Source organism: Dreissena polymorpha, chromosome 2, assembly GCF_020536995.1.
Source record: "Dreissena polymorpha isolate Duluth1 chromosome 2, UMN_Dpol_1.0, whole genome shotgun sequence".
NCBI lineage: Eukaryota > Metazoa > Mollusca > Bivalvia > Myida > Dreissenidae > Dreissena > Dreissena polymorpha.
In genome coordinates, this window is record NC_068356.1 from 104,411,182 (window position 1) to 104,425,366 (window position 14,185).

At 36.1% G+C, this 14,185-nt stretch overlaps 2 protein-coding genes across 5 annotated transcripts in view; one reads left to right on the top strand and one right to left on the bottom strand.

Moving 5' to 3' along the window:
* The first annotated feature begins 706 nt into the window (after positions 1-706).
* On the top strand, positions 707-4,119 carry LOC127868356 (mitochondrial fission process protein 1-like). Its single transcript, XM_052410062.1, has 3 exons — positions 707-857; positions 3,252-3,379; positions 3,682-4,119. Exons 1-3 carry the CDS (start codon positions 785-787, stop codon positions 3,985-3,987), a joined length of 507 nt encoding a protein of 168 aa, XP_052266022.1. The 5' UTR covers positions 707-784; the 3' UTR covers positions 3,988-4,119.
* A 994-nt stretch (positions 4,120-5,113) lies between these two features.
* Positions 5,114-14,185, bottom strand: part of LOC127868344 (anaphase-promoting complex subunit 7-like) — a 209,300-nt gene continuing 200,228 nt past the window's right edge. For all 4 annotated transcript variants that reach the window (XM_052410029.1, XM_052410026.1, XM_052410027.1 and 1 more), the window contains exons 14-16: positions 12,794-12,910; positions 10,132-10,240; positions 5,114-5,540 (exon numbers count right to left, since the gene is read on the bottom strand). In XM_052410029.1, coding sequence (XP_052265989.1) covers positions 5,487-5,540; positions 10,132-10,240; positions 12,794-12,910 — 280 coding nt within the window. In that variant the 3' untranslated portion in view covers positions 5,114-5,486. The remainder of the gene's footprint in view (positions 5,541-10,131; positions 10,241-12,793; positions 12,911-14,185) is intronic.

Sequence of the window (14,185 nt, forward strand, 5' to 3'; positions counted from 1 at the left end):
TGCAAGCACACTTAGATGACCACTGGTCATTTCAAGGTCATTCATTTCAATGTCATTCATTTGAAGGTCAAGGTCACTGTGAACTTAAATGTTAAAATGTTAAAATTGTTGTAACTTTGGTATGCTTGGACCTAGAATCTCAAACTTTGCTCATGCCTTGAAAAGTACTTACATTTCATTTTGACCTTTGAACAATATTTCAGTAATTTAAGTATTGCATTGACAAAAACACGAAAGGTACTTTCCTGTCATTTAAATCAAAAATCCGGCTTCAATGCGGTCATCTCCGACCGCGGAACTCTTGTTATTTTTAATGTCTGAGATTAACATGAAGTATTAGATATGTGTTGTTTTAGTCTAGGTCGAAATTTCAACAAAATCCGTTCTCAAATAAGGGATCGCTATTTTGATTTGATTACGTGTTGCGTTAGAAAAGACTCCAAGTGTATTCAAATGAAACTTCATATATTGATACTGGGCTTAGAGATGTTTTAGTACCGTAACTACTGCAATATTTCTTCAATGCACATAGAGCTATTGTCTTTTATAAATGTTCTTGTGCTTTCTATAATTCCATGGCAGTTCAATGAATTACGATAAATTAGAACATAATAAATATTAATAAATCTTGAGTGCAAGATCTACCCTTGTTGCATTGGGGATTCACGTATTACCCAAATCCACCCATTAAAAAATATATTTAGGTAGATATGGGTAATTGGTGTCCCCGGAATTTTCGTCCGAGGCAAAGTTTACATCGTCACTAATTATCAAAAATAAATGAATGGCTGAACCGGTTTCTTTCACAGACGAAAAGAAGGGGGACCCGCTTAGAGAACCACCAATCCGATATTTAGGTATGATTTTAATGCTTTGTGTAGACTATCTAAGGTTTTCAAGATACTGTTAATGGCAGTTATACTTACGGTTTAAAATACTTTTTGCCCGTTATTCCGGACGACAGGTGTATTTCGGATATAGACACGATATGATAGAAACAATAACTAAAAGGTAAACTAATCAATATACTTGTTCAAGTGATGTTTCATGATTTCAAACTTCATAGTACTTTATTCATAGCCTTACCGGTAGCTTTTTCTACCAACAGGTTCCACGATGATAGGGCGAATACAACAACTTTTCCGCTCACCATCGAAATTTTATACTTCTGACAAGAGCACCGTATCCTCCTGTCAAAACATGGCCGCAAACTTTTTGGCGAGTCCAGAAATAAAATAAAAAAGCAAGAAAATAAGGTAAGTTGGTAATAAAAAGATATTCCACCGAACGAAGTATATACATATACTTTACATCTAATCGCCGTTTACCGCATCAAAATTGAGTTGTATTTACTTCAAAATAGTGAAAACATCGTGAGCATGTCGTGAAAGAAGTGACTTTCATGACGCGTACAATTGTATTTTTTTGCAGATTTTAAACATTTTAAATTAAAGATTTTTTTGTTAAACAGTATTTTATGGTAGAAGAATCAATTTACAACACATTATGGCATGCTTTATTGAATATAACTGTGATTTTTACATTTACACGTGTTAGCAAGTATGCATCGCTCAACACTGACATTATAGAAATATGAACACCGCTCTACAATGTCGGTTAAAGCACCGCATCTTTATGATTTTTTGGCACCGCTTTATTCTGATATTTTTTCTTTCAGAAGGAAGAGACGTTCAAATTTATGTTTGAACAAACCACAAAACAAGACAAGGAGACTTTTTCCTCCGGGTGCTGAATATTACAATGTACTTTGAAAATATTTGGTTTTCAATTGTTTTTTATACTTGACGGAAATAACTATATATGATTCGAACCCTTTACATCTCGTTAGAACGGACCGCGGTGTAATGTCTTATATATGGAGACAAGCACTCACAAGCTTCTATAGACAGTCTCAAAAAAGTTCATTTTAATAATTGTAACCCCTTTGTTTCTGATATAAGTAGTCAAGAGAATCTTTGGTATATATCTTTGGTTTTGGCCACAAACACCAAATTCATATTTCAGTAAATTTAACCAATGCAACATCACTTTGTACACGCTATACATAACTAAATTTATTTTTTCCTTCGGATAGTTTTACACCAACATTTGCTTATACCTTTCCATAATAGTAGATGGACATCTTTTTACTGATTATGAAACTGAAATCAATAGATAACTATCAATAATGATTGTATTTTACCACAACAATATAGAAAAATTAAAACACGAGACTTAAAAATGTGCCCTCCACGTACTGGAAAGCAAGACAATCGATCCCAGTGAATTTTTTTTTGGTGCAAGCATGCCATCATTTTCAAGATCAATTCTGGGACACGTAACTTTTATAAATGGAAGATTATCGTAAATAAATTCACCTCACGATTGCTCGTTCTAGCTTATCATTTAAAACCATGCGCAGAAGTTAGCGGTGCCACGAATCTCAGTGACACGGAATATAAATACAGTGTTTATAATCAGTGTTGTGCGGTGCATCGATATTTATGTAAGTGATGCATGTTTTCACAATAAAATAGGCCTTTAACAGATATTGAAACAAACATGTTAGTATGGCATGTTCTTTATATATATATACAATGATTTAGTCTGTCACACAGGTCTGACACATCGACAATCATCTGATTATTACATTTTTCTCACAAGTATGAATGGTGTCGACCGCGACACGACTTTTTGTTAACACTATTTCCAAGTTATTCTAAATATTTCACGACTGGTAATCTTTAAAATAGATGACATATTGGTTCAGAAATTCGATGGAGTGCTTCACAAGTGGCAATCATTTTGCAGTGTCTTATAATAAAACATTTTGTCACCCGGTTACCTTATATTGCTTCGTCCACCATGTTTCTTTTTGTCAGAAGGATACGGTGCTCTTGTCAGAAGTATAAAATTTTGACGGTGAGCGGAATAGTTGTGGTAATCACCTTATCACCGTGGGTTGAGTGTTCTGTATTTTATTTTAATACACTGTTGGATAATTGGATAATTATTACTCCTAAAGCTATTATATCTCTTACTCTCATAGTATCAGTCTAGTTGCAATAATTAAAACTCTACTCTTTATAACCCATATATGGACCAAGTATCTGTCCTCATAGTGTTGTGCTAGTCCATACGTACTCCTTAATAAACTCAAGAGAAATTCTAAATTCCAAGCTGTTAACAAACTTAACAGAAGGAAAATTTGACTGCCGTATTTTTTTGAAGTTTTGTTTGACTTATTCCAGGCTATGCCAATGAAATTGGTGAATCATTTCGATCACAGATCCATGTTAATTATGTGAGGGCAACATATGGCTTGGCCACAGCTTATGTGATTGCTGATGCCATTCACAGAGGGGGACAAGCTGCAAAGGTGAGTTGTTATAACTTAGAAATTTTCATGTTAAAAGACCATGTAATCAATATGCAATTGTATGCTGGCAAATTCACCCATAATTATGCAGATTATTATTTGTTATTTTTAAACAAGTAAAAATAAACATATATCACACAATATTAGTACCGATAAATTTTCCATTCATCATTGATTGGCTTGCAACTTCATCAGCACTTAACTTCCATCATGTTATGATTATGGTAACTTGCATAGTTTTGCTTTATTTTAATTTTGAAATGAATATTTATAAAATACAAAATGTTACTTTCCTGTTTCAGAAACCATGGCCATCACAAGACGTAAGACAAACAAAAATTCTTTGGGAAGTGTTTGACACTTTGGTTTGGCAAGGACTGGCATCTGTCATCATACCTGGCTTCACTATCAACAGAATTTGTGCATGCTCAAACTTTGTGTTGACAAAGACATTAAGGATGCCAGCACATGTAAGAAAATGGACTGTCACATTGATAGGATTGTCCTCTATTCCGTTTATTATTTCACCCATTGACAATGCAGTAGATCATTTTATGGAGGCTACATTTCGAAAGTATTACAAGTACGAAGGACCAGTTCTAAAGTAAAACATCAACAACAAAAGTAGCAAGTAAATATTTATACATTTTACTACAATTGTGGTCTCTGTGAAAGCATTCTGAATCTTAATGAATCTTATCTAGTTTATCTATGCAAGAATTAAAAGTATAAGAATCGTGTCATGTTTTATTCTCAAATATATATTCAACATTTGTTGAAATCTTTGTTTTATGGATAAGTTTGATTCATCATCAAACTTTATTTGCCGTTCATATACAAACTATAGGACAGAATAGACGTAGATACAAACCTGGTATTGATGTTATGCCACTCTTACCATGGCAATACTCTGCCTAATTTTTTTTTCACGGGATAATATATCTTAATCAAGAATTGATAACTTATATTTATTTGCTATTCATCATTTTGTCGTTTTCGTGGGGACATGATTGAGGTGTATAAGCTGTTGCATGGCAAAGAAGATATTGAGTACACTAAGTTTTTTTATCTAAATCCTAATACAACAAGAGGACACTCACTTAAACTTAAGAAAGTCTTTTAAGAAAGATGTAAGGAAACACTTCTTCTCTCCGAGGGTAATCACACCGTGGAACCTTTTAACAGATGAAATTGTCACTGCACCGTCACTGAATACTTTTAAAAAGCGATTGGACCTATTTATGAAAGACCAATTTTACACAGTAATACCGGATAGAACCTGGGTCCCTGACCATGAGGGGGCTATTAGAGGCTGAGCCAGCCTGCGGCCCTAACCGGATATGTATGTATGTATGTATATACAACATATTCAAAATATAAGACAGAATATTGATGTTATGCCACTACATGCATTTATAACACTTGAGCATGGATTACGCGAGCATGTGTTGGTGCCTATTTCTTTACTTTATCAGATTTACACTATGTTACTCGGGGGGGGGGAGGCAATACTTATTTGTGTAAAGACTTGCAAATTAAACATTCGCACCGTATGATAGCTTGATCGCTGCAAATAGATTAATTAAAAAGAATTGGCAGTTTTATTATTTCTCCAAAATTTTGTTTAATGTGGAATGTAGGTCCCTTTTTGTGATGATTATGGGAAATTAGATGTTCCAACAACTTATAAATAGCAGTGTACAACTGAATTTGTGTTGAAACAGTAAGTAAAGGTGTGAATAATTATTCTTTATTTATAAACTTTTTTCTTCAAAATACGCAGTTATTATAAATACATCATGCTTATCCAAGAATTTCTGATACCAAGAAAGTGCTTAGAACACCATGAAATCATTAAAACGAAATAATATTCAGAGCTCAGAAATGAATTTTTAGTCTCTCAAATTGAAGCCTGAGATGAGCACCATTTTGAAGATATCTTGGGAAATGATTTCAGTGTTCATATTATAAATAATTCATGATTTCACAGCAATACAGGCTGTTGCTAAGTTCTGAGATTGTCTCAATCCATCACATCAAGTCTGCAATCATAGTTTTGTCTGTGCTTCAATACAGTTTTGTCCATATATACACCGCTCAAAGAATTTCAGCCAAGTTCATCTGACCAGGTGCTCTCTACATCACTTCCATCAAAATCCGCCTGCAAGGAGAAAAAAAAGCAATTATATGAGTCTTGTTCTGAGAAAACTGGGCTTAATGCATGTGCAGTCCTTAAAGGCTAATCAGGGACGACACTTTCCACTTTTATGACATCTTTTGTTTAAATGAAGTCTCTTCATAGCAAAAATCCAATTTAGGCGGAAAGTGTCGTCCCTGATACACCTGTGCGGACTGCACAGGCTAATCTGGGACGACACTTTATGCACGTGCATTATGTCCACTTTTCTCAGAAAGCGACTCAAATAAGCAATTATATTAATATCTTGAATGTACCTAAACACAACTGGCACTTCAAAGTATAAATAGTGAATTATAAATTACACATAAGATTTTAAGTTTTGTTATGGTAACTAAAAGGGTATTATAAAAATAATGGGAAATTTTATAAGAATTTTATAGCCAATACCACTGCCATGGCTCATTTTCAGTAGGTGCATAAATTGTTACTCTGTTTGTGGTTTGCTACTTTACATTGATTACACACAAAGACGAAAAGCTTGTTAAATTGACTTAAAAGTTCAAGGGCACATAAACGTAACTAAGTACACAACCAATGATTGGTGGCCCATCCAGTAAGTATTTTACACTTTAATACAGTTATGTGCCCTTGAACTTATGCAATCAATTTAACAAGCTTTCTGTCTTTGTGTGTCATCAATGCAAAGTAGCAAACGACAAACAGAGTAGCAACATCACAACACACCACCCCAAAAAATTCTGTTTGTCAGAAACATGATCCTGACACAAAGAACATGTACAAATATGTGAGTTTCCAAAGTGTGCCTATGTTCAAGGTCACATAAACATGCGAAAACCATCACATGCCACAAAATAATATACTGGAAAACTAACAGCCCAGTTATTGACACTAAGTATAAAGTACACATGTTTAAATGCCTAGAAATTAAGTGACTCAATCAAAGCACTGAAGGAGCCGAATTTGTTCGCTGTTGAATAATCTTAGACGCAACTCAGTTTTCAAAATGATGTTATAGCTTTTTATATCAGAAGTTTGAAATGACCACAACACATTCAAATTTATAAAGAGTGTGTCTTAAAACACAGGTCGAGATGTGTGTTTTTTTTCAAATCATTGATACAGCTAATCAGTGTGCACAGGCTAATCTTATTTGACATGCATTAAGCCACATTTTCCCTGAAAGCAGCCAATATGTACAGATTTCAATGATAAACACTAGATTGGCCAACGTTGTCTTACAAAGCTGTTAAATACACACTATGTACTGTACCAGTGCGAACAGGCAAATGCAGTGGTTAGAGCAGATGCTTTTAGCATTTGTCATCTGCTTAATTTTACTGCAGTTATCCACATAGGCAGTCACGGGTTACGGTTCCTAGCGTAGCTAAGCCCATACTGATTTGCAAAATTGCGTCTGAATTATTTGTGAGCTAACACTCAAAAATAAAAAATGGAATATTTTGGTAATAAAGAAAGAAGATGAGATCAGACTTTCCAAAAAAATGAAATAAAATCTGCGCCCATCAATTTTAAATGAGGTCATAAAGGTGCACATTATAATGACATGCCTATGGCAAGTATATATTCGCTTAGTTTAATACATGTATGATGTTATGTATATGTAACAAATATATACATCATTTGTTGTGTTTGTGATTGGTAATGTTGTTTGTAATCATAAGACATTATGTAACAAGGGCTGTTTGTAAAACATGCATACCCCTCATATGGGCTGTCAGTTGTAGTGGCAGCCATTGTGTGAATACGTTTTTTGTCACTGACCTTGACCTTTGACCTAGTGACCTGAAAATCAATAGGGGTCATCTGCAAGTCATGATAAATGTACCTATGAAGTTTCATGATCCTTGGCCTAAGTATTTTTGAGTAATCGACCGGAAACCATTTTACTGTTTCGAGTCACTGTGACCTTGACCTTTAACCTAGTGACCTGAAAATCAAATGGGGTCATCTGCCAGTCATGATCAATGTACCTATGAAGTTTCATGATCCTAGGCAGGTTTTTTTTGGCCCGATTTTATAGCCGAAATTCAGCTATATTCCCAATCGCAAAAAGTATACTTTTTTCTTAACCAAATTTTCAATTTTCTAAGTATAACAAGGGACAAAATTGTCACAAAACCAGGTTTTCATTGTGAAAAAAAATCTGATAAAGGGAGACAACTCAAACTGAACTTTTGAAATGAACAAACAAAATTAACCCCCTTTGTAAGTTTGTTTTAAAATAAATCTATTTTTAGTCGTGGCGACCTTGACATTGGAGATATTGACGTGATTCTTTCGTGCATCACACCGTCCCATGATGGTGAACAAATGTGCCAAATGATTTTAAAATCTCATAATGAATGACATAGTTATAGCCCAGACAAGCTCATTTATGGCTATTTTTTACCTTTGAACTCAAAGTGTGACCTTGACCTTGGAGATATTGATGTAATTTTTTCGCGCGACACACCGTCTAATGATGGTTAACAAATGTGCCAAATGATTTTAAAATCTCACAATGAACGACAAAGTTATGGCCCGGACAAGCTTGTTCCGCCAGCCAGCCAGCCAGCCCGCCCGCATTCGCCAATCTAATAACCAGTTTTTTCCTTCGGAAAACCTGGTTAAAAAGGGCACATAATTCTATAAAAATGCACGCCAGAGTTATCTAACTTTGCCTGCCCAGTCCCCTCATGATAGTAAGTAAGTGTACCAAATTATAATGCAATAGCTTTGATACTTTATGAGAAACGTGGACCTAAACACGAAACTTAACCGGATGCCGACGCCAAGCTGATGACAATAGCTCATAACTTTTTATTCAAATGACCTTGACCTTTGACCTAGTGACCTGAAAATCAATAGGGATCATCTGCGAGTCATGATCAGTGTCATGATCCTAGGCATAAGCGTTCTTGAGTTATCATCCGGAAACCATTTTACTATTTCCGGTCACCGTGACCTTGACCTTTGACCTAGTGACCTGAAAATCAATAGAGGTCATCTGCAAGTCATGATCAATGTACCTATGAAGTTTCATGATCCTAGGCATAAGCATTCTTGAGTTATCATCCGGAAACCATTTTACTATTTCGGGTCACCGTGACCTGTGACCTAGTGACCTGAAAATCTTTAGGGGTCATCTGCGAGTTATGATCAATGTACCTATGAAGTTTCATGATCCTAGGCCTAAGCGTTCTTGAGTTATCATCCGGAAACCATCTGGTGGATGGAAAGACATACGGACCGACATGTGCAAAACAATATACTATAATAAATGGAATCATTCATTGCTGTGGTGATTGTTGGTTTTATTACACTACTTAATTGAATGAAATAGTATAATACCATGTGACAAATAGTATTCCACTGGCCTTTCTGGACGGTTCATACGATAGCACTCAATCAAAGAGTGAATAAAGCCTATTGGAACAACACACTCAAGTTCATGCAGGTTTCATATAAGCCTCATCTGTGAAAAGAAGTTTTTAGCCCCACTGACCAAAGGCCAGCGTGGCTTATGTCATGGTCTGTGTCCGCAGTGCGTGCGTCCGTCCGTGCGTTAACTTTTCCTATAAACATCTTCTCCTAACCTACTGGTCCAATTCTGATGAAATTTCTCAGCAATGTTCCTGGGGTGAACCTCTTTCAAATTTTTTTAAATGATGCCCCTGGGGTCAAATTTAACCCTGCCCCGGGGGTCAAAAAATTGAAAATTTGCTTATATAAAGCCTATTTGGTGAAAACTTTAAAAAATCTTCTGGTCCATAACCATTGGGCCTAGTGCTATCAAATTTGGTATATAGAGACATCTAATAGTCCTCTACCAAATTTGCTCAAATTATGCCCCTGGGGTCAAATATGAACATATGCTTATAAAGGGTCTATTTTGTGAAAACTTTACAAATCTTCTTGTCCATAACCATATGGCATAGGGCTACCAAATTTGGTATGTAGTGACATGTAATAGTTCTCTTCTTAGTTTGTTCAAATTATGCCCCTGGGGTCAAATTTGAAACTGCCCCGGGGGTCACAAAATTGAATATATGCTTATAAAGTGCTTATTTTGTGAAAACTTTTAAAATCTTCTTGTCCATATCCATTGGGCCTAGGGCTACCAAATTTGGTATGTAGTGACATCTTGTAGTTCTCTACCAAGTTTGCTCAAATTATGCCCCTGGGGTCACATTTGACCCTGCCCCGAGGGTCACAAAATTGAACATATGCTTATATAAGGCCTATTTTGTAAAACTTTAAAAATCTTCTTGTCCATAACTGTATGGCATAGGGCTACCAAATTTGGTATGTTGTGACATGTATTACATGTAGTTCTCTTTTGACCAGGGGTCATATTTGACGCTGCCCTGGGGGCCACAAAATCGATATTATATTTATGCACGTGTGTAACGTGTCTTCCCTGACTGGATTTTTGCTAAGAAGAGACTTTCTTTCAATGATAAAATATCATAAAAACGGAAAGTGTCGTCCCTGATGAGCTTTTGTGCACTAGCCTGGCTAATCTGGATCAACACTATACACAAATGCATTTAACTTCGTTTTGTAAGAGCACAACTTCTATGTATATTACCTCTGAGACACTGTGTTCCATCTCAACATCAAAAGTGTTGTCTGCACCTGACTCCCCGTTCTCCACACGCTCTATGCCTTGCCTGGCTAACTCATTGGTCGGATCAATCCTGAAAGTTCAGTTACAAAGAAAAATAATCTTATCCAATTGTTTTCAAGACTGCATTGATATAATTCACACAATTTGATCAAATAAAGAGAGTAACATGTGAAAATGATGGGATAAACACAAAACTGAAAAAAAGTTATGAAGGAAATTGTTGTGCATAATATGGTTCCAGGCTTAACATTAAGTATAGAGTAGTTGAGCTCAGAATTTACATCATACCTTAATTGTACATCAAATATTCATGCCAAATAAATTATTGTATAAGAACTAGACTTCTATACTTTTTTTAGCAGATAGCTATCATGCTTAAGAATCATGCTTATGAAAATGAATTATCAAAACAAACAAAGCGCAAAAAGTCAATTAGGATGAGGTGCAGAATGATTCTTTAAGTGTACTGCACTTAACCTCACTAAAAAAAATGAAATTACAAGTAAATAGCTTAATTAGTGTTGGACAAGCGCAGGGGATGCCAACAAAGTGACACTTCAAATGTCATGTAGTTAAGCCCAAGATGTCATAAGAACAAATGTTCTAACCAACTTTCATGAATAGTGAACACCCTGTTTTTCAACAGACGGGAACCATTTTTGTACACATCCAATGTATCATTTAAAAAAATATTCAAATATAAGTTTCATGAAGACTGGACAATAAATGTGACTTTTAAGAGTGTTAACAAGTTTTTACAATAGCCATATACGGAAAAATGCACTGCCCCCTGGTGGCCATGTTTTTTTTCAAACAACTGGATCTATTTTTTAACTCGTCCAAGATATCATTGGGGCAAATCTTCTGACCAAGTTGCACGAAGATCAGACAATAAATGTGGCCTCTAGAGTGTTAACAAGGTTTTACTATAGCCATGTAAGGAAAAATGCCACGACCCTTGGTGCCCATGTTTTTCAAGCAACCAGAACCATTTTTCAAATTATCTAAGATATTATTGGAATAAATCTTCTGACAAAGTTTCATGATGATCAGACAATAAATGTGGCCTCTAGAGTGTTAACAAAGTTTTAAAATAGCCATATCAGGAAAAATGCCCCGCCCCCTGGTGGCCATGTTTTTCAACCAACCCGAACCATTTTCAAACTCGTCTAAGATATTATAAGGATAAATCATCTGACCAAGTTTCATGAAGATTGGAAATAAATGTGGCCCCTAGAGTGTTTACAAGGTTTTGCTAGAGATTTTTATAGCCATATAACTAAAAATGCCCCGCCCCCTGGTGGCCATGTTTTTCAAGCAACTGGAACCATTTTCTAACTTGTCCAAGATATCATTGGGACAAATCTTCTGAACAAGTTTCATGATGATTGGACAATAAATGTGGCTTCTAGAGTGTTAACAAGGTTTTACAATAGCCATATAAGGAAAACCTCCCCGCCCCCTGGTGGCCATATTTTTCAACCAACCAGAACCATTTTCGAACTTGTCCAATATTATCATGTGGATGAATCTTCTGACAATGTTTCATGAAGATTATACAATAAATGTTAAGGTTTTACAATAAGCATATATAGCCATATTAGGAAAAATGCCCCGCCCCCTGGCTGCCATGTTTTACAAGCAGTCGCGACAATTTTTTAACTCGTCTAAGATATCATTGAGACAAATCTTCTGACCGAATTTCATGAAGATCAGACAATAAATGTGGCCTCTAGAGTGTTATCAAGGCAAATGTTAATGCCGCATGACGGACTACACACGTCGGACAAATGCGATCACAAAAGCTCACCATCAGCACATTAGGCTAAGGTGAGCTAAAAAAACATGAATACAGGTTAAGTTTCCATAATATTATGTATTCTTAATAAACAATTGTGATGTATTACATACAATACAATGTGTCATTATATCAATATTAAAATTAACCAACATCTTAAATAATATAGCATGCGCATAAACTTGCTTTTTGCAAGCGAACACATTTTACATCAAGACAAAATTATGACTTAAGAGGGTCTCAGCCATATCAAATATGAAACCTCAGTTCAGTCTATATAACCATGTGACAACTTAGACACGACCACTTATTTGAAGTAACTTATTAACCTGCATGCAAGCAATAACTGGTCAGAGAGAGGAAACCAATCCTGGTGGACAGAGCCAGTGCACAACAAATAGACCAACGGGGCTGAATGCATGTGCTTAAAGAGTCATCCCTGATTAGCCTGCGCAGGTCGCACAGGAACAGCACTTTCCACCTAGACTGAAATTTTGTTTACATGGGACTTTCTTACAAAAAAAATCCATTAAAGCAAATGGTGTTGTCCCTAATCTACCAGTACTATGTCACTCTATCATGGGGCATTTAACTCTTTCAGTGTTGGAACCGAATTTTGAAGGCCTTTGCAAACAGTTTGGATCCAGATGAGACGCCACAAAATGTGGCGTCTCATCAGGATCCAAACTGTTTGCTATTCTGATAGTATTCTTTGAAAAAAATTGAAGAAAATGCTAATTTTAGAAATTCAGCAGATGATATTTTTTCAGACGACAAATTTCCCAGCATGCAAAGGGTTAAGTCCCAGCCAACACTAAACAGTACCCAAGTGCTTTGTTGTACTGATCTAGGGCCTCCTGCTGGTCCCCAGCAACTGTCAGAAAGTCGCCTAGCAACAGGTGCAGCTTGCTGGTGCTCTGATTCACCAGGTAGCCACGCAATCTGAAAAATTATTAGTGAGAAGCGTACGTATACATATCAGCCGCACTATTATAGTAGGGGTTTGATGCACGTGCGTTAAGTGTCGTGCCAGATTAGCCTGTGCAGTCCCCACTTTCACTTCACTGACACTTTCCGCCTTACCCGGTAACTTGATTTGTGGAGTATTGAACATGAAAAAAATATTGCACATGTACACTTTATTGTTATAATGTTTCAATTTGTCCATTTCATTGAGTAAATCTTTGTTAGCAGTGCAGAATGTAATGGTTTAAAAACAAGTTTGCTTAATTATGTATAAGAAATTGCTCCTAAAATGCACATGTTCTAGTCTCATGTGACAAACCATCATTTCTGCACAATGAGATTTTATGTAGCATAGTGCAACCACATTTTTTTTATCAGAAACACAATGCCCCCTATTGTGCCGCTTTGAAATAAAATTTCAATATATCATTTGGCAGGTTTAGAAATTATCTCCCTTTTAAAGCTTATTACTTCCCTTGGATTGTATTTTTTGACCTTGACCTTTCACCACTCAAAATGTGCAGCTCCATGAGATACACATGCATGCGAAATATCAAGTTGCTATCTTCAATATTGCAAAAGTTATGTCCAATGTTAAAGTTTTTGGCCAGACTGACGGACCCTACCGGGGGCATAAAAGTAAGAACATGATAATGTTCTTTTCTCAACATACATGTCCTCTTTCCAAAAGAACCTGGGAGGCTCACCTGAGGAGCTGAACTGCTTTGAGCAGCTTTTGTGAAGTTTCCGAAACCATTACCATATAAGGCAAACTCCTAGCCTCCTGGTAGTCATCCTTTATGTATAAACCAGGGCTGGGTCACGGGACCCAAGGGACAGGAATTGAACAAAGTTAGTAAATCACATTATGTAACAAGACCATTGCCAAACATTCTATATAAGGGAAACAAGTTACCCACAGGTTGAGGACAGCAGGGGTAAGATTTGAACAGACTTGGTAAAGGACCACCATATCGTCCATGTCGTTCTCAAACCTCGTAGCTCCAAAATTTACAATTTTATTTTTCGTCTTTTCCGATTATATATGAAGTCTGGCGCGTGTTTTGTGCTATATCTCATAGCTCTACGCCAATCAGATCCTTGAAAAGCCACGTGACGAAATGTTGTAGCTTGATTGTTGGCTTTTTTGTCGGGCGTAAAGTTGTAGCGACGTCATTTCACCTATAAGTATGTCATTTTGTTTGGACAAACTTGACAAAAACGTTTTAATATTTGCAGTTACTAGATTTC